The sequence below is a fragment of the Octodon degus genome, unplaced genomic scaffold (assembly GCF_000260255.1).
Source record: "Octodon degus isolate 3935 unplaced genomic scaffold, OctDeg1.0 scaffold00154, whole genome shotgun sequence".
NCBI lineage: Eukaryota > Metazoa > Chordata > Mammalia > Rodentia > Octodontidae > Octodon > Octodon degus.
The window spans coordinates 1,583,168-1,610,041 of NW_004524730.1; the positions used below are offsets into that span (position 1 = coordinate 1,583,168).

General features: G+C 50.8%; 2 protein-coding genes across 3 annotated transcripts in view; one reads left to right on the forward strand and one right to left on the reverse strand.

Annotated features, from left to right (window-relative positions):
* Tg (thyroglobulin) overlaps positions 1–26,874 on the forward strand; it is a 230,967-nt gene that overhangs the window by 139,951 nt on the left and 64,142 nt on the right. The window contains exon 41 of the mRNA XM_004642487.2: positions 1,696–1,898. Within this exon, the coding sequence (XP_004642544.1) occupies positions 1,696–1,898 (203 nt within the window). The remainder of the gene's footprint in view (positions 1–1,695; positions 1,899–26,874) is intronic.
* The window catches only part of Sla (Src like adaptor), a 33,583-nt gene continuing 15,491 nt past the window's right edge, over positions 8,783–26,874 (reverse strand). For both annotated transcript variants that reach the window (XM_023702600.1, XM_004642486.3), the window contains 6 exons: positions 19,979–20,078; positions 18,704–18,790; positions 16,135–16,238; positions 13,615–13,746; positions 11,666–11,798; positions 8,783–10,705 (listed from right to left, as the gene is read on the reverse strand). In XM_023702600.1, the coding sequence (XP_023558368.1) occupies positions 10,492–10,705; positions 11,666–11,798; positions 13,615–13,746; positions 16,135–16,238; positions 18,704–18,790; positions 19,979–20,078 (770 nt within the window). In that variant the 3' untranslated portion in view covers positions 8,783–10,491. The remainder of the gene's footprint in view (positions 10,706–11,665; positions 11,799–13,614; positions 13,747–16,134; positions 16,239–18,703; positions 18,791–19,978; positions 20,079–26,874) is intronic.

Genomic DNA, 26,874 nt, shown 5'->3' on the forward strand with positions numbered 1-26,874 from the left:
CTTTGCACGTACTGAAGTTCAGGTGCAGCTCTACAAAGTTTGGACTTATCCAGCTGCGTCTGGCTTGGGTCTGGCTGCTGTGCTCAGCTCCTTCCCACTGCTGCCCTTAAGGGTGAACCTGTTATGCCCCTGTGGTGAGATGTTCTGCTCCTGGACTAGCTGGTTGGATCTATCCTCTACACTCTCTGCAGGGATTGCAGTTGCAGCATTACACCTCAGGCGTGTATGCCAGGCCTGAGCTGTGCCTGGAAGGGGCAAGGTGAAGTAGCGGGAAGAGGAAGCTCTCCCACACACTCACGGGTCCTGGGCTAGGACTGGGTCTGGGGGCTCCGGGACGGGCAAAAATTCCTACTCGGCGGGCGGGGTGGGGGAGGCACTGTGGAGTGGTGGGGGGCGGCCCAAGGGGCTGGGAGAGGGTCTGGCCCATGCTGCGCCTGGGCTGGGACTGGTCCCACAGGTGCAGGGTAGCAGGAAGCTCTCCGCTCACTCACCGGACCTGGGCTAGGACTGGGTCTGGGGGCTCCTGGAAGTCGACAGAAAATCCTACTCGGCGGGCGAGGTGGGGGAGGCACTGCGGAGCGGTGGGGGGCGGCCCAAGGGGCTGGGAGAGGGTCCGGCCCACGCTGCGCCGGGGCTGGGACTGGTCCTGCCGGCGCAGGGTAGCAGGAAGCTCTCCGTACACTCACCGGACCTGGGCTAAGACTCAGTCTTTTTTTCTTTATGACGTATTCTGAGTAACATTTTTGCCATTCTTTAAAAAGTAAGATAAAATGCTCCCACTAAAGATAAGTAAATTGTGTTCACTCACGATCGTAGAATCCTTTTTCACTGCATCATTTATCATCCAGTAGCCAGCAGTTGCAACCAAGCCACCTGCTCTTGAAGGTGTGGTTGGATAAACAAAATGTGTTAGATGCATAAGAGATATTATTCAGCTTTCAAAAGGAGTAAATGGTCCGATTCTTAGAGACAGAAGGTAGAAGAGCAGTGGCCAGGGTCTGGGGTAGATTTCTCAAGGGCTTTTATATCTTTTACATTTTATCAGAGCACACCTTATTAGTATATGTTTGAGATATGTAATAATTACATTCTAATTATGAAAAATTAGCATTCTATATGTGAATAAGTACATTCTGTCTGAATTATTTTATTATAAAAAATACAGGATCTTCAACAGATAGTGATTAATTCTATTATAAAAGGAAAATAACATACGCATTTCCAAGGCCTGAGGATGAGGTAGTGGGAACGACTGGGATCAGAGCCCATCCTGGCCTGGCTGGTGCTGGAAAGAGCTACCTGCAATAGTCCGAGAGTGGGCAGGGCCATGTCTTCCTCTCCCGATGGGTCAGGCGGGTGGTGGCACTCAGCACCTACTGCTTCTGACCTGAGCAGCAGCCCAGGAAAGGCCCTCACTCATCACTGATGGGAGGGCTGCAGCGCAGAGAGGCTGGCTGGTTTGAGGTCTCTAGCATGGCTAGCAAAGGCTAGAGTCAAAGCATGAGCCAGGTTGTGTCTGACTGGACAGCCCTGGTTTTCCTGGTTTCCCTCAGTGTATGAGGAGCCCACTGTTCTTACCAAGGGAACAAGCACCCAGATCGTGGAGGAGCCCCGTGCCTGGCAAAGGCAACACCACGATTGTTAAATTCCAAGCTGCAAAATCAAAAGGGGCAATCACTTTTTTCTTTTCTCCAGGGTCCAGCGAGATGACTGGCAACTGGGGGCTGCTGGACCAGGTGGCAGCTCTGACCTGGGTGCAGACCCACGTTGGAGCATTTGGTGGGGACCCTGGACGTGTTTCGCTGGCAGCAGATCGCGGCGGTGCAGATGTGGCCAGCATGCACCTTCTTATGGCCAGGGCCCCTGGCCCCCAGCTCTTCCAGAGGGCCCTGCTGATGGTGAGTAGGTGTCCTGCCGTCATTCTGGTCTCTGGCACTCTCCCTGCCTTTGGACACCAGTTCGCTTATCCCTGTGGCAAGTGTGGCGTCTACTGTGAGGGTTTTTCCAGGTACTTGTGGTAGCAGGGCCCTGAAGGGCACCTCTGCTCTGTACTCACGTTCAAAATTCTAGAAACGCTGGATGGCAAAGTGTGCCTGTCTCCTAGGAGAGCCCACTAAAGTTTGGCGTTCATGTCAGTGAGTGGGAGCCAAGAGAAGAACTCGTATGAGTCCGGATTCTACCCAATGGCTAGAAGGGCCTGCTGGGTGATGAAGGGGTGATGGAGGTGGTGGAGCTGGTAGTGGTGATGCCACAGGGTTGATGACGCCAGCAATTGTGATCAAGGAAGTAGCTTGGTTGGCTGAGCGCAAGCCCTAAAGTCTCGCCTTCTGTCCTTGGCTAGCCTTGCATTTCACTGAGCTTCGGATGTGTCAGGGATACTTACTGGATGCTGGAACTTCCATAGTAAATAAAGCATTCCCCATTCACAGGAGGCTTGCTTACTTGAGCAGGAACACAAACACTAAAGCAAAAGCTGTTTGAAAGAGCTTCCGAGGGCAGCTCCGAGAGAAGCTGTCAGGGGAAGGAGGAAGTGCTAGGGAAGGCGCCCTGGTAAGGACCTCCTGAGCTCAGTGCTGCAGGCTTTGTGGGCCTCGGCTGTAGGCAGAGTGTGGGCAGCAGGGACAGGGAGGGAGGCTGAGGCTTGGTGGGCAGTGGTGTGGCAGAGAGGCGCTCCAGTAGCTTGGGTTTCATCCGACGCATGATAAATCATCAAAAGGTTTTGCTTGCTTGTTTCGTTTTAGGCCATTCTTAAAAAAAATGATATAAAATGCTCCCACTAAAGATAAGCAAATTGTGTCCATTCATGGTTGTAGGGTCATTATTCACTTGTCGTTTATCACCCAGTAACCAGTAGTTGGAAGCAAGCCGCCTGTCTCTCAGTGTGTGACTGGGTCCCTGGAGCAGACGTACCAATACTCGTTTGTGAGCATCTTCTGCATGGTAGCATGTGATTCCACCGGATCTGCCTATCACCACCACCCATCTCCAGAGCACTGGTCATTGTCCCATTTTCCTTAGTAGAAACTCTAGCTATTAAACATCACCTCTCGTTCTCCTTTGCCCCTTAGCCCCTGGAAAGGTCAGTACTACTTTCTGTCTCTCTGAATGTGGCTATTCTAGGTACTTCGTGTTTGTGGAATTGTAAAAGACTTGCACCTTTGCGTTGAGACCATTTCCCTTAGCACAATATCCTCAAGGTTCTTATGGAAGGCAGCGCGCTCCAGAATCCCCTTGTATTTGAATGCTGAGGTCTGCTCGGCTGTGAGGAGACCCTGCTGGTTTATCCCTTAGGCATGTGCAGATGGACCCCTGGGTCACCCCGCCCCTACTACTCTGCATAGTGCTGCTGTGAACTCGGCTGTGTCAGCGAAGGCTTTGGCAGCAGTGAGAAAGTTGCTTAGCTGCTCTTTAGAAAGACGTCCCTGAGAGCTGGGTGGAGAATGATTTTCAGAGGGACACAGGTGGAGTCAAAGAAAGCCAAGGAGTGACTGCAGTATTCCAGGATAAGGAGACATAGGGAGCCCTAGAGACCAGCTCTGTGGGCATCAGTGACCTGCTAGCAACTCAGGTTATGCCACCACACCACAGCCTGCCTGGCTTCCCTGGGATCCAGACCCTTGATTAGGAGGGGAGGAGGGAAGGCAATGAGTCACTGTCGAGCAATAACTGATGCTAGACTGGCTTTGTTGCTGCTCCCAACAGAAAGCTGAGCTGTCCGCCACTCTGCGTCCTTCAGCTCCAGAAGCCCTGGACTCACTCTGTGCTCTCCCTCATCCAGGCAGTTTCCTTGGCAAACCTTTCTCCTGTCTTTCTCTTTGCCTGCCTACCTGCCATTTAGGAAAGCCTTCTAGATTTTTCAACCTGAAGCTGGACTTGCGCTGCCCAAGCCTCTCCTGTTTGGCAGTCACCACAGTGCCCATCAATAACTAACTGCTCTTAGTGTCAAGTTGGCCTCCCTCAAAGGACCAGTCCCAGACAGCAGGGACCAGTGTGCCTTGCTCTCCACGGGGCCCCAGGCACCCACCCGGCCTGCCTTCCAGGAAGCAGGGGAGGCTCCCCAGTGAGCAGGCTGAGCAAGCGAGCAGACAGTGGGCAGCGGTCCCAGCGGTGTTCTAGAGACTCAGGGACCCTCAGGCGCAAGCAGACCCTCCTTGTAAGTCACACCTTTCTTGTCCTTTGATTCACTTCTTCTGGCTTCAAGCTGGTCCGTGCGAATAGCAGGAGATCTGAGCACAAACATCTCTTAGTGCCTGGTATTTCAAGCCCAACTTCCTGCCCGAAGTTGATCCTGGAAGATTTCCTCCCTGTCTGATCACCAGTCAGCTGCTCACTAGGACCTAGAAGATGCCTACGAACCCTCCAGGGGGCTTGGAAGGCAGATTTTCTTTTTGAGGATTTAGGCGTCTGGGGTATTTCAGAAACGAATCTGTTTTAACAAATGGCAGTGTATTTAAAAATAAACCCTCCGTCTGTTTTACTGACTTGGATGCAGATTTTACAACTGCTCCCAGAAGCCCTTGGGGTACATGTGAAATTATTTGGAATTGAGAGAACTAAAATGCTTCAATGTATTAGCAGTGCTTAAATATATTCTTTCCAGACAGATGTTTGGGAAGTGAATGCAAGTTGGTAATTTTTTGTTGAGAAAAGCTTCAGTGTCTGGAAGTCCTGGGGTTAGAACTGGTCAAGCATCAGTGAAGCGCAATACCTCTGGAGATAGTCAACAGCCTCGCTCATTTAACACATTCGGGGCCACGAAGCACTGTCAGTGTCTTAGAGCACTCGTAGTGACTGGCAGGGCGTCTTCAATCTAGTGACAAGATTGTTGAGGCTCAGAGAGGTTAAGTGAGCTTTCAGAGAACAAAGAATAACAACCCCAAGGCTAAATCCTGTTTATTTCCCGTTCTCTGAATCATCTTCAGAGAATTTAGGAATTTGAGCTTCTCCCCAGGTCTTACCTTGAAGAAGAATGAATGTGAAGTTAGGACCAGCGAGCCCTGCCTGAGGATCCTAGCCTCTGACCAAATCCTTCTTCCCTCTGCATTCTGCGCCCTAACATCAGAACGATTAATTCTGTCTCCTGAGGTTTGGTGAAGCTGTGGTGGCTTCAGGTTTGTGCAGCAGCCTGCACATTCTAGGAGCTCAAGCAACCCACATCCTTCCTGCTTTTGCCAGGAAACAAGTCCTGGACTATTTCACCGCCCTGGGGCCAGGTGGCGGGAAAAGGCAAGGTGACTAGCTGGCAACACATAATCTAGGATTTGGGGTGGTGAGCCCCTGACCAGTCTCAAGGGAAGACAGAGGAGGGCATATACACTGTAGTGTGATTCCTGGGGTACAATCAGGGACCACACTGTCCCTACAACATGACCTCAATCCACACTCCCCCTGGTGACCTCGTCACCTTAGCAGGCCTCAAGTGAACTTTCCTGCCACTGCTCCTACGGGCAGCTTCCGGGGACCCCCAGTGAGACCCTGGCTACCACCAGGCCTAGGAAATGCCATCCCTTCTCCAGTTCTAAGGTCACTCCATCTTTCAGGACTCAACTAAAACTAGGCCTCCAGGGCTTTCCCTGGCTCTCAACACAACAGGAATCCCGCCTCAAAGAGAAGACTTCTGTGTAGAAGCTTTTAGGACTTTGGCCTAAAAGCATTTGTTATTTTTCTAACATAGCTGATTCCAGTTCTGCCATGGCTGAGTGTCTGACCCTTACGTGAGTCTAATTATGTTAGCCCTTCTTCCTCAGGACAGAAGAGCTGCCAGGCTGAGCTCCGTCCAGTGCTGGGGAGAGGGTGGGAGAGAAGGTGCCCCATGCTGACGCACTGTGGCTGCATTGGCTGCGAGGCGCCCAGCGCTAGCATCTCCTTTGGGCTGGGTTTATTCAAAGTCAGCCTAGCTGGCTGTGGGCTTTGATGCTCCCAAATGCCTTTTACAATAGGGTTATTGAGGTCTATTTTGTTTTAATATTCCTTGTGGGAATTTTGAGCATTGTTTTGTGGAATTTATTACTTTTAGAGGACAAAAAAATGTATGCTTTTCTGACATGCAGTTTTGCCTCCATGAAAGAGGTTAACAGCAAAACCATGAGCATAACATGACTTCCAGGGAGGTTTGTTCATGGGGTGTGGGATGTTTTCCCAGGAAAGTTTTATGTCCTGGTTGTGACTCAGGACCCCCCATGTGCTGTGGTTTAGTGACATTGTGCAATGTGTGATTTTCTGCCAAGTATTCTGGTTTGTAAATACTGGTGCTTGGGAGTAAGTTCACCTGGGAGCTCATTGAGCCAGTTCTGAGGATGCTCCCACTGCTGTGCCAATTGTTTCCCTGAGTTCTCTGTGAACTTAGCTCATTGCTTGTACATGCTGGCAGGCTTATTTCTGTACCCACTGGAGCAAGACGCCCAGCTGCTGCAACCAGGGGAGCCAACACCAAGCAGCTTCAACAGTGGAAAGCTTCTTTCTTCCTTCCACTCTCGTTCTCATAGCGCTTCCCGAAGGGAGCAGTCCAGGTGCCCCCTTATCAGCCAGGGCCCTAGTTTCTCCGAGGCCTTAACTGGACACCACTTAGGCCATTGGCCTCATCTACAGAGCTGAGCCTGGGCTGCAGGGAAGAGTTAGTCAGGGAAGAAGGCCACGCCTCCTGTCTGAGAGCCGGCACAGAGGGCTCGCACCTCCTGCAGCCCTCTGTGCACGCAGAGCTCTCCTCTGTTCACCTTTGCTCTCCTCTCTGCTGTCACCATACTGCTACTGCCTCTACCTATCACAGTAGTCTTACTACTTAGGCAATATTTGATTTTTCAGATCTTCTCAATGATATGTATTAAAAACTCTAAACTATTACCACCATCATGTTTCTCCTGTCTCCCCACTTATATGATGTTCTTAATTCTTAAATTAGAAGCTGACCTTTGGCCGGCCAGATAGCTCAGTGGATTAAAGTGCCTGCTTAGGCAGACACAGGGACCAGGGTTCCATCCCTGGCGTGCCGAGATGGCCCCACTCCCGGGGTGCACGGAGGTGGCACCTGAGAATGGGCATGGTGGCACACGTCTGTAATCCCAGCACTTGGGAAGCTGAAAACAAGATGACCACTAAGTCCAGTCTATGCAGTGAGATCCTGTAGACCCCGCACTAAATACACTGAGAAGAAGAAGAAGCTGACCCTGTTAAAGGGTCTCGTGCTTTCTGATTAACACGCTGCATTTCAGGCAATAAAATTCTAGTTCATCAGCTTCAAAACTTTTGAAAGTAAAGATATCTCATGTGCTTCTAAGTATTTTATTATTCCTCTGTTGTTTTCTTAACTGGAAGAATTTTGTCAAGCAATCTAGATTCATTGAATTTTTATCCACTGTCTCTCAAAGTTTCCCACTTTGCCGCCTTTGGTTACAGGGCGTGAGTGGGAGGCTGCTCCCTTGACATTATCGTGGCTTCCTCTGCAACCTCGTGGGGTCTCATTTACTGGCAGAAAAACTAGGCAATGTTGCCCCAGTTTACGAGCCTCTCTGTTCGCTTGTCTCTCCTTGCCTAGCACTTCCTGGGAGTTGCGGATTCGGATGTCCACAGGAAGTTAGCCATTTACCCATTTATTCCTATAATAGTTCCACCACATACTCTGAACTGTCTGGTTTCTTTAACGCAGGCCTCAAGCAACCTGCCTTCTCAACCGATTGCTCAATGTAGCATTTTCCGTTGTCCTTCGAGAATTCATTTTCACCTTAAATTACATCTTGCCTCAGTATGCAGTGCAAGCTTCCCTTTGGTTTGTTGTGTCCAAGAAAATTTTTCCACACCTTCATTTTTAAACTCCCCATGTATCCTTTCATGTTTGATGTATGGCATGTAGGTAATGCAGTGCCTGAATGTGTGTGTGTGTGTGTGTGTGTGTGTGTGTGTGTGGTACTAGGGATTGAACTCAGGACCTTGTGCTTACCAGGCAGCCGTTTGTGCTGCTGAGCTATATCCCCGCCCCCTACAGTGCCTGAATTTTAAAAATGCATCCTCTACCCAGTACCAAGTGCCCTTTCCAACTCCCGAATGAGGTGTTACCACCCATCTCAGATCTTCTCATGACTTCCTGTGTTTCCTACATAGTTCCTGCGCCTGCTCCCCTCCAGGGTGCTGTGTGTCCCACCTGGCCTCCCTCCTGAGGGCATCCTGTCATCCTAGAAGTTCATGCCATCCTGTCCTGTCTAGCCCTCAGCACCTGCAGGAATTGGCCTATGTCCCCCCGTCACTGCTGCCCTCCTAGATCTCCTCAGACTGCATGCTGTTCCTTCTTCAGGCCTTTCCCAAACATCTATCCAGAGACCCCCACCTGTCTGGTGCCACAGGACACCTGCTCATTTCTACACTTGTCACTCCCAAGGCTTGCAAAGTATCCCATTTATATGTGGCATCAAGCTCCACAATCTCAGAGGCCCCACCTGATTTCTAGTGCTCTAGCCTAGTACCTAGAGCACCTGTAGCCTAAATGTATCTAAGAAACTCTGTTAGAAGAAATTCTTACATGTACAGGCAGCTCATGCCTGCAGTGTGCAGCAGGTATCACAAGAAATGTGCAGCTGTAGCGTTTCCGTAATGAAGGCTGAGAGTTTGGTCTCTTGGACCCCCACTCTGCTTCTAGGTTGTAATGCACAAGACACACTTGCTTGGGACTCAGTGGACCATGCCAGGGGAAGCACAAGCCACCAACTGTGTGGTTTGTCTTGTCAGCTTTACTGGTGTCCCCTCCTTTGCTTACTCCCTTGAAAATCCCAAACCTACAAGGCTTCAGGAAGAATTTTCCACCTGCCTCAATCGAGAGGCTCCCCCCTTCCAAGGGTTAAATATTTATTAGGTTTACATTAATCAGGAATAAATACATGATTGAGCTAAGAAGTATAATGCTTCCCACTTACTTACACCCCCACCCCCAGCACTCTTTAAAGGTTCGAGTCCCAGTGGTCACACAGAGAGCAGCGGGGAAGGTGCTGGCCATCTCGGAGCCCAGTGGGAAGCCACTGTCTCCTGCTGTGGTCCTTCCTCACACTCTGGCTGGTCCTTCTGAAACAGTCTAAGGCTTACTGAGGAATCTAATGTGGCTCTTGTGTAAACAGCCTGGAGTCTGATGGTACAGGAAACCACGTGGATATATATGGACGTACCGTAGCTGTGTGAGCTCAGGGCCAGGGAATGCGTGTGGTGGGCAGATGTGACATCACACTTGCCTGCGCCTCTGCACCCCAGAGCCCCTCTGAAGCAGGGAAGAATGAGTCATGGTCTGTCTGGAACCACTCCCTTCCCAGCGTGGACCCATGCCTGTCCTGTGTTTCCCCCTGAGCTCTTACAACTACACAGACACAGCAAATTCAGCCCTGAAGGCTTCCCCCTCTTTCCTGGAATGCAGCATTTTTATTCACATGTGTGTCAGCCTCTTCCTAAAATAAAGTATGGGCTGAATTAAGTCTTTAGGACTAATTTGCTTCCCCAGTTTCATCACTCTTGCCTATTTGATCCTATACTCCTTACAGACCCAGGTCGCCTCTCCTGCCTCCCACTCCTCCTTATGCTGTGGGGGATTTCACTCTTCAAGCTCACTTTTGTAGCATCTATTTGTATATTTTCTCCCTGTCTCCATTCTGTAATCTCTGTTGAGGGCTGGGTTTTGTTTTCATTTCTTTTTCTTTTCTGGTCTTATTCTTACAAAGCATCACAAAGCATCTCTCTAAAAGATGAAAAAGGAATCAGGTAACAGGTGCCTTCAGATAGCCGAGCCCGCCAGCAGCCGAGGTGCACTTCCTGCACTGTGGCCATGACTAGGGCCACGCTGGAAGCTGTACACCCCCAGCCCCCTACCTCTTCCCAGCTAGCAGCATCCCTCCCTCTCTCCTGAGGCCCAGCCCTGGTAGGAGCCAGGGAGGCTGGCAGCTGCTGCCCCATGGCACTGGCACATGAGAGTATCAAAGGTCCCTCCTGTGCACAGCTACTAAGACCTTTGAGCTAGTGTGTAGTGTTTGGGGGTCCCTTGAAAAGAGGGGCGGTGCACTGTGTCCCAAAGGTCTTCACAGGCCAGTGCAAGAAGCTCTGTGCATGCAGGATCTGCCCATGCTGATCCTGTTCTTCCGGGCCTCTGGCTCTGGTGGGTCTTGAGACCAGCATTATCCAGAGAAAAATCCTCCCCGAGGACTTGGGCAGGGTATCTAGACGAAGGGGCAGAGAAGTGCCTTCCTTCAGGCATGTCCTTGGCCCTGCACACACAGTGCATCCACGCTCACACGCTGGGCTCTGAGGTGGTGGCCTGCGGTGTCACCTTTTAGCCTGTCCAGATGTTGCAGTACCGATATGATGCCAAGCAGGCTTCTTTAGCTATGATGTGGCTGGAGAAGATGTGAGCTGAATCTCCACATAGCTTCTCGTAGCTTCTGGAAGGCATGAGTGCCCAGGGGTCAGAGAACCCTGCTTTTTGCAGGATCTTAGGGGACAGCTGGAATCTCTGTCCTGTGACCTCGGCTAATCCTCAAAATATTGCGGTGCTGAGAAGAGCGAGCTCTTGCGCTTGCTCCCACTGTACATCAGGGACATGCTCTTCTTCTTCCGGTCCAAGGGGCTGGCATCATCCCCGGTCAGGGACAGGTAGGATGCAATGCTTTCCCGAAGGCCATAGCTGAAAAGGGACTCATCCACTCCAAGTGGGTTCCCTGCTCCCTGGGGGGTCTCCCGGAGTCTGTGAGTCAGAAGAGCAAGAGGCAAAGTCAGGGAAAAAGAAAAATACAGATGGGTGGGATGGGGGAAGAAATGAGGAAAGGGAAAAGAGGGAGCAGGAGAAGGAGGAGGAGGAGAAGGAGGAGGATGAGGAGGAGGAAGGAAAGGAGGAGGAGATGCAGGAAAAGGAGGAAGAGGAAAAGGAGGAGAAGCAGGAGGAGGAGGAAGAAGAAAAGGAGAAGAGAAGGAGGCGAAGGAGGAAGAAGAGAAAGAGGAGGAGGAAGGAAAGGAGGAGGAGAAGCAGGAGGAAGAGGAAGAAGAAAAGGAGGATGAGGAGAAGGAGGAAAATGAGGATGAGGAGAAGGAGGAGGAGGTTGAGGAGAAGGAGGAGGAGAAGAAGGAAGGAAAGGAGGAGGAAAAGGAGGAGACAAGGAGAAGGAGAAGGAGAAGAAGGAGGAGGAGGAGAAGGAGGAAGACGGGGAGGAAGAGGAGAAGGAGAAGGTGGAGGAGGAAGAGGGGGAGGAAGAGGAGGAGGAAGAGGGGGAGGAGGAGAAAAAACAACCAAATATCCTGGTTAATCTTCCTCTAGATTGTTGTTCTAATTCCGGGTCTTTATATCTGTGGGCTGCATGATCTTAGACAAATCACTTAATCTTTTTTTCTCAGATGGCTAAAACTTCTAACTATAAATCTTAATGAATATTTCCTTATGATATTTACAAGAGAGAACAATTTTATTCATCTTGCAGGCAATTCTAATATCTGATTTTCCTAGAACTTTCCAATGGGATGTCTGGATCCCTGTTCAATTAATAAGAAAATTAACCTATCACTTACTATAGGTGTATTCCTGAGAGTCTAACAGCTGACAGTGAAATAAACAGAACAAAGCAGGACTAAGCAGGGCCTACCTTCCCAGGCCCTGGCCTCCCTGTGGCAGGCTGCTCCTGCCTGCATGTCCTAGGAAGACACACACACTCACCTAGATGCCCTCTTCCAATCGAATGTCTTCTGGCGCAAGGTGACAGGCGAGCTGGGCGCCCTTGCCACAGGGGAGGCCGTGCTCTGGGCCAGGCAGGGTGTGGTCAGCACACAGCACAGGCCATCAGCCACCTCTTTTGGGAGAAAAGCAAACAGCGATCAGTGACCTGACAGTGCCTTCTGCAGTGTGGACCGCTGGCCTGAGGCCTGACAGGGTAGCTCCCTGGTTGTGGGTATGGGGAAAGGACACTTTCTGGTTATCTGCAGAGAGAGGCCAATGCCAAGAGCATCTCTCTGAACGCCACTGGCTCTGCACTGGGGTCAGATCCTCACAGTGCCCTGCAGCCCACAAGGGTATCTGTGGCCTTACAGTCTCCTGGCCCCAGCTTGTAGCGGTCTGCTGGCTGACTGCAGTGTGTGTTTCCTGTTGTCTATGCAAAACTTCTGGGCTACATACTCTTCAATGATTGTTATTAAGAGCCAAGTACCACAAACAACCCTTTCTTAGACCCAGCACAAGGCGCTGCTTCCAGGATTCCCTTCCTCTTTCATTTTTAGTTAGCAGTTAGGTTTTCAGGTATCACAGAAGTTGTATTTGTTACTGTTCATCGCATATCTGTCACGTGCTAGGCTCTCTGGACGTGGGGTAGGAGTGATGTTTTCCTCTCATGCAGCGCACTGCTCAGGGGCTGGGGCTTCTGAGAGGGGAGGACGCACCCAAGTTCTCACAGTCTAAATCCCAGCCTGGACTACTACTCCTTCTGCCATGCCCCTTTGTCACCCGCTGCTTCTCAAGGGTCAGGGTGTCACAGCAGGCTGTGTGGGCTCCTTTGTCATTGAAAAGCCCTTTGTATCTCCAATGCAAGACCCCTAAAGAATCCCAGCCAGGTGCCATGGGTGCGAGGCCAGGCATCCCGGACTGACCTGATGGGAGAAGCTGCTGAGAGGACGAGAGCAGCTGCTTCACCTCACCAGGGGGACCAGGCAGCCTGGGGGATGGGGCCTCGCTGCCCAGCGGGCAGGGACAGGCAGCGCTTGAGGTCAGGAAGCAGGACCTTGAGGGTGGGAAGCACCAGGAAGCTCTCCAGGTTGGGCCAGCCCTCTGCTTGTCATCTCCCTGACCATCCCTGGCAGGTGGGGAGCAACTGCACCAAAGAAAGTGAGGCTCAGAAGGGCAAATGTCCAGCCCAGAGTGGCCCAGCCCCCCTGAGCAGGGGGTAGGCCCAGAGGTGCCAGAGCCAGGGCGTAGAAGTGCAGTTGGCAACTTCCAGTTGCTCCCTTGTCCATGGGGCAGAATTTCAACGCTTAGGGCTCCCACAGTGTCTCTCCTCCATTACTCCAGGAAACTCTACATCTGCCAGCATGGAGGACGTGCCCTCCTGGGCAGCTGGGGAGGCTGGGCCTCCCTGTTGGGTGTGGGAAGGAGGCACAATGACTAACGGAGGCTCCCTCATCTGTAGGAACTTGTTGGGAAGTAAGCGCTCGGATAGGCTAACAGTTGCCCGGCCAGTGTGTGAGGGAGAGGGCTGGTGTGCACTGGGCCACAGACAAGAGACAGCTAACTCCTGTTCCTGGGCTGCATCGCAGCGGTGGGCTCCTAAGTGACCTCGAGGGCTGAAGAAGACTTGAACAAGCAAGAAAGGAGAAATGAGTGGCATTTCAGAACCAAGCCCCAGAGGCCCACGCCCCAGGGCCCGCTTTCAGGGCGTGAACTATCCGTGGTTCTAAATGGAGGGGTGTCCTGGTCTGTCGGATTTGCAGAGAGCGGGGTACATTTGAAGTGAGGTACTATTTGTTCCTAATGCGGCACTCACAGGCAGTCTGCCTCAGCCTGGGTTTACCCTCTGAAGTTAGACGGACGCAAAGCACCGCAGGCCCTTCCTAGTGACACAGGCCAGGTGGGTGGCCCCATACGCAGGGGCCCTGCAGCCCTGACTGAGTGCCCCTTACCGGAGTAGTGGTTGACCAGGTCCTCCAGGCACTGGAAGGTGAGCCTGGGCGAGATGTAGTACCAGTTGTTGGGCAGGCGGAAGATGCGGTAGTGCTTCACCTGCCTGTGCCTCACCGACAGTGAGTAGAAACCTGCATGGAGGGGAGAGGGGGCCGATCAATGGCTTCTGAGGTCCCCACCCGAGGGCAGCCGGGACCAGCCCATCTGCGCTGGGGCGTGCAGGAATACCAGGACGTGGCCCCGCGGGGTGTGAGCAGCAGCTGCTCCCATGCATGAACTTGCTCTGCTTGGATGTCGCTCGTCCCCTTGGTATACCCTGGAGTGACACGGCCAGTCCAGGGCTCCAGGTACATGGGCCTCCTCCTCTGGCTTTGGAGGTGAATGTGGGGATGGAGGATTCTACATCCCCAGACTCCTGGGGCCGCAGGACATGCACACCGTTCAGGCAGGACCCGTAGACCAGGCTCTGGCTCTTGGGTCCTTCTTGGGGCTGTATGCTATGGGGTTTACCTCCTCCAAGTGCTGCCCCCTGCATGTTTGTCCAGTGGGAGATTTCACAGTTGTGTCTCTGCTCAGGCTCTTTCCTCTGACTTAAGTTTGCTTGTCTCGGAAATGTGGAGCTAGTGGCAGCCTGGACATGGGTCGGGACATCCCTAGGAAACTCGTGAAAAGTGCTGTTTGTCCTTCAGTGTCACCCGAGGGCTGACCATATGGTCAAGAGGGGGCCCTGGCAGCGCTGTCACCTCCTCTAGCCTGGAACTCCTCAAAAGGAAAGAAATTTAGATCCAAGCATGTTTTAAGGTCTTCCACCACTAACACACACACACACACACACACACACACACACACACACCCCACATACACAGAGGATGAGGTTCCAGGGGTGAAAACAGCTCAGGAGGTGTGCACAGGGAGAAGCTGGCATCTACTAGTGTGCACTGTCAGTGCTGGGTAGGGCTGAGCTCCTTCCAAACAGCCTCCCCATTGATTCTCCAAGAGGACCTGGGAGGATGGCACCCAGCTAGCTGTAGATGGAGAGGTGGGGGCTCAGAGCCGGCCTGAGCACACAGCTCAGGGGCTGTGGTGTGGGTGGGTGCCCCTTCCTCCATGCCATCTTGAGGGTGACCTGCCGCACTCCAGGTCTGCCCTCTGCACCCACCACTGAGCAGCTTCGCATCACTTCCATGGAAGTGGAGTTCACTGGGTGGTGAGGCACAGTGAGTGGAAAAGGTTCAGAGCTTTGCACAACCGGGGAGCGAGGCCTGCACCCCCCTGCTTGCCCTGCTGCGGCTCTGCCTTAGGACACTGTTCTCTTTAGATGAGCTGCACTCTCCCAATGGCTCCTTCACCCCTGGGCGCCCAACCAGAGTCTAGCTCTGGGGTACACACACCTAGCCTTTGCCCTCTGCTTTTTTTTTTTTTTTTTTTTTTTTTGCAGAACCGTGGATTGAACTCAGGCCCTTGCACTTGCCAGGCAAGCACTTATTCTACTGAGCTATCTCCCCGGCCCCTGCCCTCTGCTTTGAGCTTATCCTCCCTCCACATATTTTGGTCTTTCATAGAAAGTTGCTCTGGGGCTCTCAAAAATCACATGTAAGCCCCTGCTTCCCTGCAGCCAGGCTGGGCTCACTGTGGTGAGCGCTCCAGTGCCAAGTGGCCCTGGTTCTTAGTGGGCGCCTAAAGAAGGCTCCTAAGTATTCTGCTTTCTCTTTTTGTGACAGCTAGGTAACAAGGAACATGTTGGAAACTCAGAAATGTGCCCTATACTGAAGCAGTGGTTGCTGTGAGCACCTCGTAGGGAGGGTCCTAGCTTGAAGTGCTTTGCTTTTGTGACCGCATACTCTCCATGTCCTAGGCATGGCACGAAGGACCTCCCCACTCTCAAGCCCAGGCCATTGATGAGGTAGTGGCTTAGTGATTCATGGCTGAAACCAGACTCCGGGCTCTTGCTTTGAATTGTGAGAAGGCCCAACTATTTCTGTTTCCAGTGAGGCAGGAGGCTGTGAGAACGAGGACTACAGCAAGTGTGTGATAACACCTCAGCTTGGTCTCCCGTTAGGCTGCAGGCTGTCTCCTTCCACAGGGAGGAAGGGGGTACTGATATTGAGGCCGTCACGCCACAAGGAGCGCCTTTGAATGTCACCACAGTCTTAGAAGAGAGGGCCTTCCTTTCCAGGTGAGAAAACGGGCCAGAGAAGCTACAGATCTCAGAGGACAGCACAGGCCCTATCCCAGTGTCCCACACCCTGGCTGTCAGTTTTGTTCTCACTTGGAGGAAATTCTCCAACAGGAGCCAACAGGGCCTACCCACAGTCAAGGCTAGGGCTGGGGGCCACTCCCAGCCAACCCTGCTCCCTGTTCCAGGTCCCTCACTGTCGCATTGGGATCCCAGGCAAGCATGGCCACAGGGAGCTGACCACATGGACCCATTTGTGTGCACAAGGCAGGAGCAGGAAGAGAGCCATGTTGGGAGTTAGCCGAGATGGAGCCCGCTGTACCTGGCATGGAGAGTCACTCACCCTTCTTGGTCTCACTCTCCCGGATCATGAAGGAGCCCACCTTGGTGTCTGGCAGCTGCAGCAGCTCCTCAGCCTTGTCTCTGCCTAGTCCTTCAAACAGCCAGCTGGGCAGGAGAAAGATAGCATGAGCAGCCTGTGGGTCCCGCCCACAGAGACCCAGGCCCTGTTGGTGTGGCAGTGACTACGAGCTTCAAGGCCAGTGACTGTGAGCTGCTAATGAGCAATGTTCATTCATTCCTTCATTCCTGTTTTCCATCTTTCAAATAAACTTTCCCAAGCATCTGTTAGGTGCCAGGGGCTGAGGAGTAATGACACGAGATCTATACGCCCTCTTTCCTGGATTGTTTCTCAGATGCCAAATGGAAAGTATCTCTGTCCTGTTCAATGATATATGTGATCACAAAGTGCTGTTGTGTACCCATGTGGCAGTCTGTCTAATGTGAACTGCCAGTACCCCTGCTCCAGTACCCTCACTAACCTCTGTCTTGTGGGGTTCTGCTGTGGTAGCCAGGGTGCTGTGCTTCGTAGATGTTTCTGAGTGATTCAGTGAACACAAGGAGAGAAAGGTAGCTGATGATTGCCCTCCTGGGACAAGCCCCGCTCTACTCTCCTTCTATGTCGTCTGACACATTTGAATACATTTGCCATTGTGCCATACATGCGTTTGTGCTTCTTGCTTTTTTCGCTTAAGAGGAAGAAAAAGCAGTTGCAACACTGCAGCCCCATTTTTTTTGTTGGCAGATTTATTGCAAAGGGGAACCAGCACTTCTGCCTGCTCTTAGGGAGCTGGGCTGGACTCAAAGGGATCTCTGTTCCAAGAGAAAGAGCCCCCACTCGTTTTTCAGATCAGGGCCTGCCAGATCTGGGCTTGGCAGGAAATGTCGTGTTAGCGAGTGGCTGGCATCTACTCAGAGGCAATCACAAGTCACTTTTGAGCAGGTTCTGAACTTCAGTGACTGGATCCTGGCTTTTCATCCAGTTTCAAACTGCGTACACTGTAGTGAATATTAATACCGTGCCCAACTGGAGCCTTTGGCATTGGCCAGGGCACGTAGCAGGTGGAGGTTGGTGACTGCCCCCAAATCCACAGGTGTGAGAAGACCCAGAGGCCCAGCACCAGGTGCTGCTTGTTTACTGTGTTCTCATGACCGCAGTCACTTTCACTGTGCAGGTCATGACTCTGCTGTGCTTGGCCACATGTATCAGCTAGTCTCTTAGTGTTGTACAATGCATGGAATAGTAATTCTTTTAGAGTTTGTGACAAACATTTGTGCACTCCAGTCCTTCCATAAGATCCTACTTACAGACATGAAGATAGTACAAAAGTAATAGCCACCAATGATTCCATTGGTATAGTAGCTCGTACCTCAAGCAGTTGGATTAGAATTCCTGTGTAAGCTCCCTGAAATGGGTACAGTTATCTCTCCTTCACAGACAGGGGTTCTGAGGGTTACAGTAACTGCAGCCATGTCAGCAAAGTGAGAGAGCAGAGCTCCAGGGTCGCACAATCATGGTGCCTCATTGCCTTTCTTCCTCTTCCGGACTTTAGAGCATGTTATTGCAGCTGCTGGGTTGGTTGTCATACCAGCTTATAGTAGTGCTACTTCTATGGGTTCCCATGGCTCTCCAGCCCCCGGCAGCTTCAGCAAGATGTTAGCATGTTTTCCAAAGGCATGGGCAGGCCCAAGGGAAGCCCCCACCACAGCAGGGTGATGTGCGCCTTCAGACTGCAGCACCTAGTCCCCTCAAGGTCACTCTCTTCATCCAAGCCACAGAAATGGCTTCTGATGCCCATGATTAAGATAAGTCCCAGCACTGCATCCCAGTCTTTCAGACCCTCGGGGGTTACCTCAGCTTCACCACATGACCACATGGTGAGCCAGGTCCTTTGAGTGCGAAGAAGTTATTCACACTTATTCTGGGGAGTTCCCTTCCCCTTCCTTTTCACCCTGACCAAGCCTGGTGCCTCAGATGCTGTTCTGGTCCCACCTCTTCTGTAGATCCAGTTGGAGACAAAAGCCTTTTGGGATGAGCAGTCTGTGTGCTTCTGCATTTGGATCTGATGAGAACATGGCTGCTGTTTTCAGGGTACCCCCTGAAGTGTCCACAGGGCGGTCACTCTGTCCTGTGCTTGTAGCCCCATGACTTGGTTGTATGTTCACACCTTGCTCACCCTCCCTGTCATTCTGTGCTGTGCTCTCCACTGGGCAACTGAGAGAAGACAACTGAGGATGCATGGGTAGCTTATTCACTGTCACATGAGCCCAGCGAGGAGAGAGGCGGGGTTGGAAGCCCAGTAGACGCCTTTAGGCCCTCATTCCCCAAGGGCAGTTAAGCATTGAGCCCCAGGAGCATGGGGACTTCCCTCATGGCACTCACGAGGAAGCCCACTCAAAGAGTAGATGGGGTTCATGCACATCCCACCATTCTCCATGGGCTGAGCAGAAGAGCGAGTCCCCCCTCTACCCAGGGCCTTCCTTCCCATTGCGCAAGCAGGAATCTCTCTGCCTGCATGAGTTCTCAGCGTGGATGTCGTGACTTAGCCAGGCTATCTGAGAGATGCACTCACCCATGGTACACTCTGGCCACGCAGATTGCAGGGATGTAACTCTCTCTGCCTGTGGTGAGAGAAATGGCTTTCCACCAGCCGCCTTCACTGTCAGGGCAGAACAGACAGGGCCAGGAGAGGTGAGCGGCAAGCACAGGACAAAGGGCAGCGCTAGCAGGTGTGGCCCACGCTATTGGCCATGATCTGCTATCGGCCACATTGACCTCAATGTCTGAGCATTTTATTTATTTATTTATTTATTTATTTATTTATTTATTTTTGTAATCAAGATAATTTTTATTTTTTAGTATTTATTTTTTCCATAATTTTATTGAGAAATAAATAGCAATGAGACAGTTTCAAATCAAATTGGTAGGACAGTTTCAATAATTAACACATTGCATACTGCCTTCCTAGTGGTTATTTGTTGTACAAGATGCAGACATGATATTCTATTTACAAACATTATTACAACAAATCCCTCTATTCATTAAGTGAATGCAACTATATATCTATCCTAACCATTTTGAATACATAGATACAAAATGGACATTCATCTGTATACCCTTTTTTGTTAAGTTCTGTTATTTGAATATTATAGGTGTGTGAACTCAGCAAAATATTCCAAAATAGTCCAGTATGAACATTTCATTTTAAAGCATAGAGATCTGTCTCCCCACCTCCCCATGGCAAGGTACCCATGTGCTGGCAGTAGCTGTTTTCAGAATTCAGAAGCTAATGTTTTAAATGGTTGCTTCATTCTTGCAAGCTTCTTAAAATTGTCTATTGTGTTGACTTATACCCTGGATAGTTTTATATCTCCCTATTAAGGAGGACCAGCATGAAAGGGGCTTAGGGCTCCTGTTTTGTTCCACAGACTGTTTAGAATCAACTGAAGAGGCAGGAGGAATGGCAGGCAGTATTATTTGCTTAGTATCAGAAGTCTTTTCAGACCCTGGGTCCTCTTTCTTGCACTTGTCTATACATCACACTGTGTGTGGGGGTAGAGGAGGCAGGCCAATAGAACAAGCAAAATCTTCATCATGCAGGGTCTTGAAGGTCAAGTTAAAGAGTTTAATTTTATCCAGCAGGCCATGGGGAGGCTTTGAAGGTTTTGTATCATGGGCAGTAAAAGGGGTGGAGGTTACAGGGTGATAGGAATTTCTCACCTTGCAGTAGGACTAGGGTCCATTGGGTGGGCGACTATGGTTAAAAATGTAATGATTAAACCCAAATGATACCTAAAGTGACTTCATCCTGTCCTGAGGGTCATAGAAGTTTCAAATGTTAACTCACTCAGAAATCACACGTAATTTCTCCCCTCGGCGAAATATTGGGGGGCTGATGTCAGGAGAGGGGTAATCAGTCAGCACGGCGAGGAAATCACTCTCCAGCCCTAGGAAACAAGCAGAGGAGTGTTTGGGTTCTCAAGGAGTAGAAAGGCAGCCCTGGGTCTGGGGATGTGGGTGGTGAGGACTCTCCTGTCGGGACAGTGTATGTTCAGGGAGATACAGTGTGCTTTGGCACCCCCTCCTCGGAGAAGGCCACAAGTGCCTGGAGGGCCCATGGGGCAAGTGATGTACTTCCATCCCCAGATCTGGCTGGCCTGATACTAGATTCTCTCATCTGAGAAATGGGACCAGAGCCCTGTGAGCTGAACCCACGCCATCTGACTGTAAGGTCTGGCCTGCGTCCACCAGCATTCATCCCTCTGGCCAGTAGCTCATGCTGGATCCTGCTGCAATGAAACGCACCTAGGCCCATGAACAACGAAGGGCTACAGAAACCTCCCAGAGTGTCCTGGGCCCATGGTCCCCAGGTCTGCTGGGTATGGAAATGCGCTCAGGGAGTTCTCGCAATCCTCTAGGACCAAGAAGCACCAACCCTGAGCTAGAACACAGCACTTCCTCCTTGTATAGAACAGCACACTGGGCCTGGCATCTGCTTAACAGGAACTTTTGTTGGGGATGGAGGTGGCAGCAGAAAAGCACTTTTCATTGTATGATAGTTTATTGCAAGTAATCTGGGTAAAGTATTGAAAAGGAAACAATGCTATCGGGGCTACATGAGCATAGCTTACAGTAGATATATAATGATAAGGTAATGAATTTCCTTTTTGGCACTAAACGGTATCTCTTTTGCATCCTTAGTGGCTGGCCATCATTTGCATGCATGAGGGACAGTCGTATCAAAATGCATTTGGGGGGAAATGCTTCATTTTCCACAGCAGTGAGCGTGGTAATTGTCTGCTGTGGTGATTATCATTGCATTGGCTGGCTCAGTTTCTGCACTCAGTGCTGGGTAGCACTGTGTTGTGATTCATTTACTTGGCAGTTAGCCACTGAGCATGAGACAGGGCTCAGCATCAGTGCCCACAATCACAGGAGTAGCTGTTCCCATCCCTTGCCCTAGAAAGTTCTGGACGAATCCCAGCCCTGAGACACTGGGCTGGAAGATTCCAACAGGCCACCGTCTGAAGTGCAAAGCCCCTTTTCTGAGACCCCAAACCCCTGCCTCTTATACCCATACGTCCTACATCTTTAACTCTGAGGTGGAAAGGTCAAGTTAAAGAGAGAGATGAAAGATGAATGGGACTTTTGGTAAAAGGTCTGGTTAGCAATTGATAAATGAATGAGAAACAAGTTATCGTGGTAGACTAGTGCATACAATATGCTCTTCATGAAGGGAAACTGAGCTGCAGACAATGAACTGTGTAAAATCAAGAGTTCCCAAGTGTGAGATGGAAACTGAAAGTGACCTTTAGCGCTTTAGTGGCTTGGAGAGATAGCAGAGCAGGACAACTGAGAATCAAATCTTCTAGGGTATGGAAGGATGACCCCACTAGTCCTCTGGTTTCTCTTGCTATAAGCTGGCCTCAGACCGTAAGAGAACCTCCCTCCCATCCTGTTTTGCTGAATTCAAAAGAGGAGTTCCCACCCCGTGTAGCCCAGTCCCAGCCCAACAGAGACAACACCACAGTTGTAATGGTGTGAAACTGCAAGTCCTCAGTTCTGACAATGGGTGGGTCCTGATTTGGTGGGGCATGAACTTTATGAAAATTTGAAGGGAAAAAAGGGGTATGAAATTGCAAGTGTAAGATGAGGACCTCAATAGGGTGCTGAACCAGTGAGAGGCCTAGCTCCATGATTCACTTAGCTTCCTGGTCTACCCACCCAGCTTGCAGGCAGGCTGCTCACAGGCAAAGGGATGAGGGTAGACACACCTGCCATCTTAGTCTGGAGAATGACCCATTGGAAATGCCTTCATGATGGAAGCCCATTCTTGCTAGACTGGCCTTGAATGTGGAAGGACCTCTTCTTCACTCAGCGGCCTCAGCGAAGGGTGGTAGGCCTTTGTGAGACTCGCAGGCTCTTGGGATGCCCTCAGAACCCCTTTTTAGGCTGTCCCCTCTGCCTGGACCCACTGGCCTCATCCTGCCTCTTTCCTCACCTCACCAACTTTGGCTTCCTACATTCACCTTTGGCCCCTGGGGTGTTCCTCTGAAGCAGTGACTTCAGGCTACCCTGGAACACCTGTGTGACTCTCAGTGGTGAATTTCAAGAGGACAAAGGAGCCATGGCTTCCATTCCTGAGCCCAGACAGAGCCTGTCTTTTATCGGATGCTCTGGGCAGGTCCCTTGAGTGTCATGTGGATCAGGCCCTATGTGACTGTACCCTCAGGATAGGGCTTTAGGTTGCTTTTTTTTTTTTTTTCCTTTTTAATCTTTATTTATTTGGTACAGGGTCTTGCTAAGCAGGTAGAACTCCTTGTGATCCTCCTGGCTCAGCCTCCCCAGTGCTGGGATTGCAGGCATACACTACCATGCCCAGTTTCGGTGGCTGGCACCATGCCCTCTGGGTTCTGGGTCCCACCCAACGTGTGGTACCAGGGATCAAACTGGGTCCGTGCACTTGTTGGGCAGGTGCTTGGTTCGCCAAGCTATCTCCCTAGCCCTTTTATTATTGCTTTTGTTAAGACAATCCAGGCCGAAGGGACTGATCTCTGGCAGGCCAGCAAGGTGCTCAGCCCCTCAGATCACTTCTTGAAAAACAAGGGTTGAAATGAGATGTGGGTGCTTATTGTTATCTGTGAGAAGAATAGACCCTTGAGGCAGGTCCTGCTGTGTGGTTTGATGCCTGGCTCAGGAGTGAGAACAATTATCTTTTGTAGTGCTGAGAGAAAAGTAAACTGACAGAAAGACACAAAAACAAAAGCAAAATGATTATAAAAGCAATTGTTCCAATGAAGGAAAGGGGGTTGGGGGTTAAGGAGTTTCAGTTTCACAGTGACAGAGAAGTTTCCTGTGGAATTTCCACCATAATGATGTTTTTGTGTCTCTGTTCCCTCAACTTCAGTGAGGCGGCCTTGCATCCTGGCTTTTGGTTGGAGGGTCTGAAGGCTGAGGCCTGGTCTTTGGCGGCGGATCTCATCTGTGTTCCTAGTCAGTGTCAGCAGAACAAAGTGACTAAAAGGTACATCTGTAGGGACAGTGGCAGGGCCTGTTTTAAGCATGCTCTCTCTCTGGATCCCTTCTTTGTCTCCCCAGAACTTTTGTGCCTACAGAGAAATAAATGCAAGGCAGGAAACTTCCCTTGAGTTTTCAAATTGGACCGTATTATCACATACTCTTGCGGCCTCTGGACACACTGGCCTGGCCCTGTCTCCTCCCATGCTTTATCAACTTCGGCCTCCCCAGGAGGGCATCCTACATTCACCCTTGGCCCCTGAGGTGTTCCTCTGAAGCAGTAACTTCAAGCTACCCTGTCCCATCTGTGTGATTCTCAGTGGTGAGTTTCCAGAGGGCAAAGCAGCCATGGCTTCCCTTCCTGAGCCCAGACAGATCCAGGCTTGTATCGGATGCTCTGGGCAGGTACCGTGCATGCCATGTGGATCAGGCTCTGTGTGACTGTACCCTCAAGAAGTGCCTCTATGTTGCTTTTTAAAAATCTTTATTTATTTGGTACAGGGTCCTGCCATGCAGCTTGGACTCATAGTGATTCTCCTGTCTATGGAGAACTGAACTGTCAGAGCAGACAAAGGAGTAATGAGGCTAGAGGGTGCTGAAAACACAGACTGCAGATTTAAGATAAGGAAGCAAATTAAGTGATGATGTGTGTGCCACACATGAAGGAAATCCAGAGAGAAGGTGCAGAATGCTCTGGGCAGAGGAGGAGCCTTGACGTGACTGCACATGGCTTCAGTCCTCCTCTGCCACTTAGTATCTCTGCACTTTGGGCACAGGCTACTAACCCATCGGGTGGGATTTCTTTATGTCTGAAAGTGAGCAATGTCAAAATCTGCCTCGCCACCCAGGGGGCTGAGAATTCACAATGAGTCACTATGAGGGGCAGGCTCTGTCCTTAAGTGACAGTCAGTGTCCTTGTCATGTGAGGCGTGCTGACCAGAGTCAGCCAATAATTCTTAATTTTGAAACTGTCTACTAGGGTAGATTTAAATATAGCTTATGTCTTTCTGAGGATCCAAACATCAGCTCCAGAAGATGACATTCAAAATGCCTAGTATTTGCTGACAGTTCTACCGTGGAAGGCCTCAGGTGAACTGAATGTACCAATGTGTAAATGGGAGCTGAGTCCAGAAAATCAGCGGACCCCAACACAGTTCACTGGCCACAGAGCTTATGTTGTTTTAGGAAGACAGGCCCGTTCGTACCTGAGTATCCTTTGGAGAGCCCCTTCCATTTCTTTCTCATTGTGGAAAACGCTATCTGTCACTCCCATTTAGAACCGGGACACACTGAGACCAACTTACATCTTCAACATTGCCCCACCCTGCCACAGGAACTCTGCTGTGAAGGGTGGAGAGCAGAAGCGTGAAGATTTGAGCACCTGGCAAGGCACAAGAATTTCAAAGGCCTCGGGTCACTTTGAGGCCATGAGCAGACAGGACGTGGAAGTAGGTTAAAGCGCTTGCTCAGAGTCAAGTAGCAAAGGAGCCGCACAGGGTGGATTCGAACGTAGGTGCTATGAATCTGCAGTCCAGGTGCTACCTGAGCAGGGACACTAACAGGACTTTGGAATGGCCACCTGGTGGGAAATGCAGGGGCACCTGCACCATGAGTGATAGGAGGGCGAGAAAGGGCAAATAGTCAATAGAGGATACAAAAGCAGGGTGTGTTGGAAGCTAGGAGGGGATTTCAGAAGTACTAGGTGTGTCTTTTGTCCTGTGTGACTGTGATTGTGGCATAGGGCAGCTGCTGCTTTGTCTGTGGAGAAGCTGTCTATGCTATATCTGTTTCTTTCCTATAATAATTTTTTTTTGTTTTGTTTTGTAGTATTGAGTATTGAAGTCAGGGCCTTGACACTAACCTATATCTCCAACCTATTTTATTTTTAGTTTTTACTTTGGGACAAGTTCATGCTAAGTCACTAAGTTGTCCAGGCTGGGCATAAGCTTGTAATCCTCCTGCCTCACCCTCCCAGAGTGTTGGGTTAGAAGTGTGGGCCTTGGCACCTGGCCATAAACATCTAGCCTTAAGCCTGGCTCATGTGTGACGTTCATCTACCTATAGGCCAAGAGCCCATGCTAGCCGGTGACAGCTTCACAGCACCACAGCTCTCCTGGCACTTAGCTCCCAGGCTCTGCCTCAACCACACTTGACCCTTAACAGAATGAGACTGGGGCCAACTCCAGTGGCATCTCACAGCTGGCACCTGCAGCCAGGCAACTGTAGGTGTGGCGCTGAGTGGCCCCGTGATTTCAGCTTCCCATTCACATTCTCCAGGGTCAGGCCTGAGCTCAGGGGCTCCCACGTGGTCACAACAGCCTGACTCTCATGTCTCAGGAAGTTGCACACTGACACAAGGAAGCAATCTGACGGAGCCTGGCAGGCAGGCTGGCTGGGGGATAGTCTACCAGATTCCGCTGTGACCTCGAGCATCTTGCCTATAGGTGAAGGAATGTGCAGAATGTCACTCCCCTAGAACACTTTTCTAGCCATGCTCTGGTTTCTCCATGTGTTAGTGGGCAGACCGGACCCAAACCCATCCACAAGCATTGGCTCCATCTCCATGTTCTCAGGGCCTGTAGACCCTGGGAGCTGGCCCAGCACTGCAGGTGGAGCTGACCTACGGGCTCCAGAGTCTCACACTGGGCTGTCTGGGCCCCCAGGGCTTCCCAGACTACCTTTGTCTTCATTCTTCCCTTCTCTTTCCCAATCTTCCCTTCTCTTTCCCATGTGTAAATTCATCCCAGGGGCAACAGCAGGACCGTCATGGAACGATCTCTGGAGTGGCAGTGCTGGGGTACATGCTGTCCTGGAAGCCCTCTGGCTACTAATAGACTGTGACCACCTTGAGTGGACATCAGGGCAGAAGATCAGCAAAATCTGGAGTCTGGCCTGAGGCTACCCAGCTAGGCAGCCACATGCCCAGAGTCAAAACATGATCCACTCCTGGCCAAGCACGTGGACTGTGCTTTGGCCACTGACTCTCCTTTGCCATAATCCAGTGCCACCTACACTGCTGTAGTGGCCTCTAGTAACTTTTCTCTTAACATTGATTAGCTTTTAAAAACTATCCTCTTGTTCTAAAAATGTGAACTCAAGGATTGGACCTGCTGCTTATGTTATTAAGAAAATCCCTAAAGGAACAATTGACATTAAAGTGGAAGGATTGTGGTCTACCTAACACCTTCGCCTGGCCTTGCAGTGGGTGAGACCCAAATAAGAAACCAGAATCTCACCTAAGCTCCGATGCAGGTACCTGTCTGTGGGAACCTGTGCCAGGGACAGGAGTGTCGCTGCCATTGAGCATGGTGGCCTGACCAGGCTCACTCTCCTTATCCCAGAGAACCTGTGCTCTGGCATGCATGGTGCACAGGCCTCTAGAGAGCTGCTCTTGCCTCAGGACAGATGGTAAAAAGAGGGGTAGCAGGCTCAGGCTGCCTAGTCTTACATCCCTGCCGTGCCTTTCCCAGCCCGCTGGACTCGGGAAGTCATTTAACCTTCAGCGCCTTAGTTTCCTCAACAGCAGATTCAGATAAATGGGACAACACAGGTCACTGCGAGAATTCAGAACTTATATGTGTAAATTCACAGATAGCATGTAGTTGGTATGTGGCGTGTAATTGCCTCTGTGGGTATGTGGCATGTAATTGCCAACGAGATGTGTCAGTTCATCCATGTGAAGCCTGTGTAACTATGTGGTAGGTGGGCCTTGGGTCACTCTGTAGT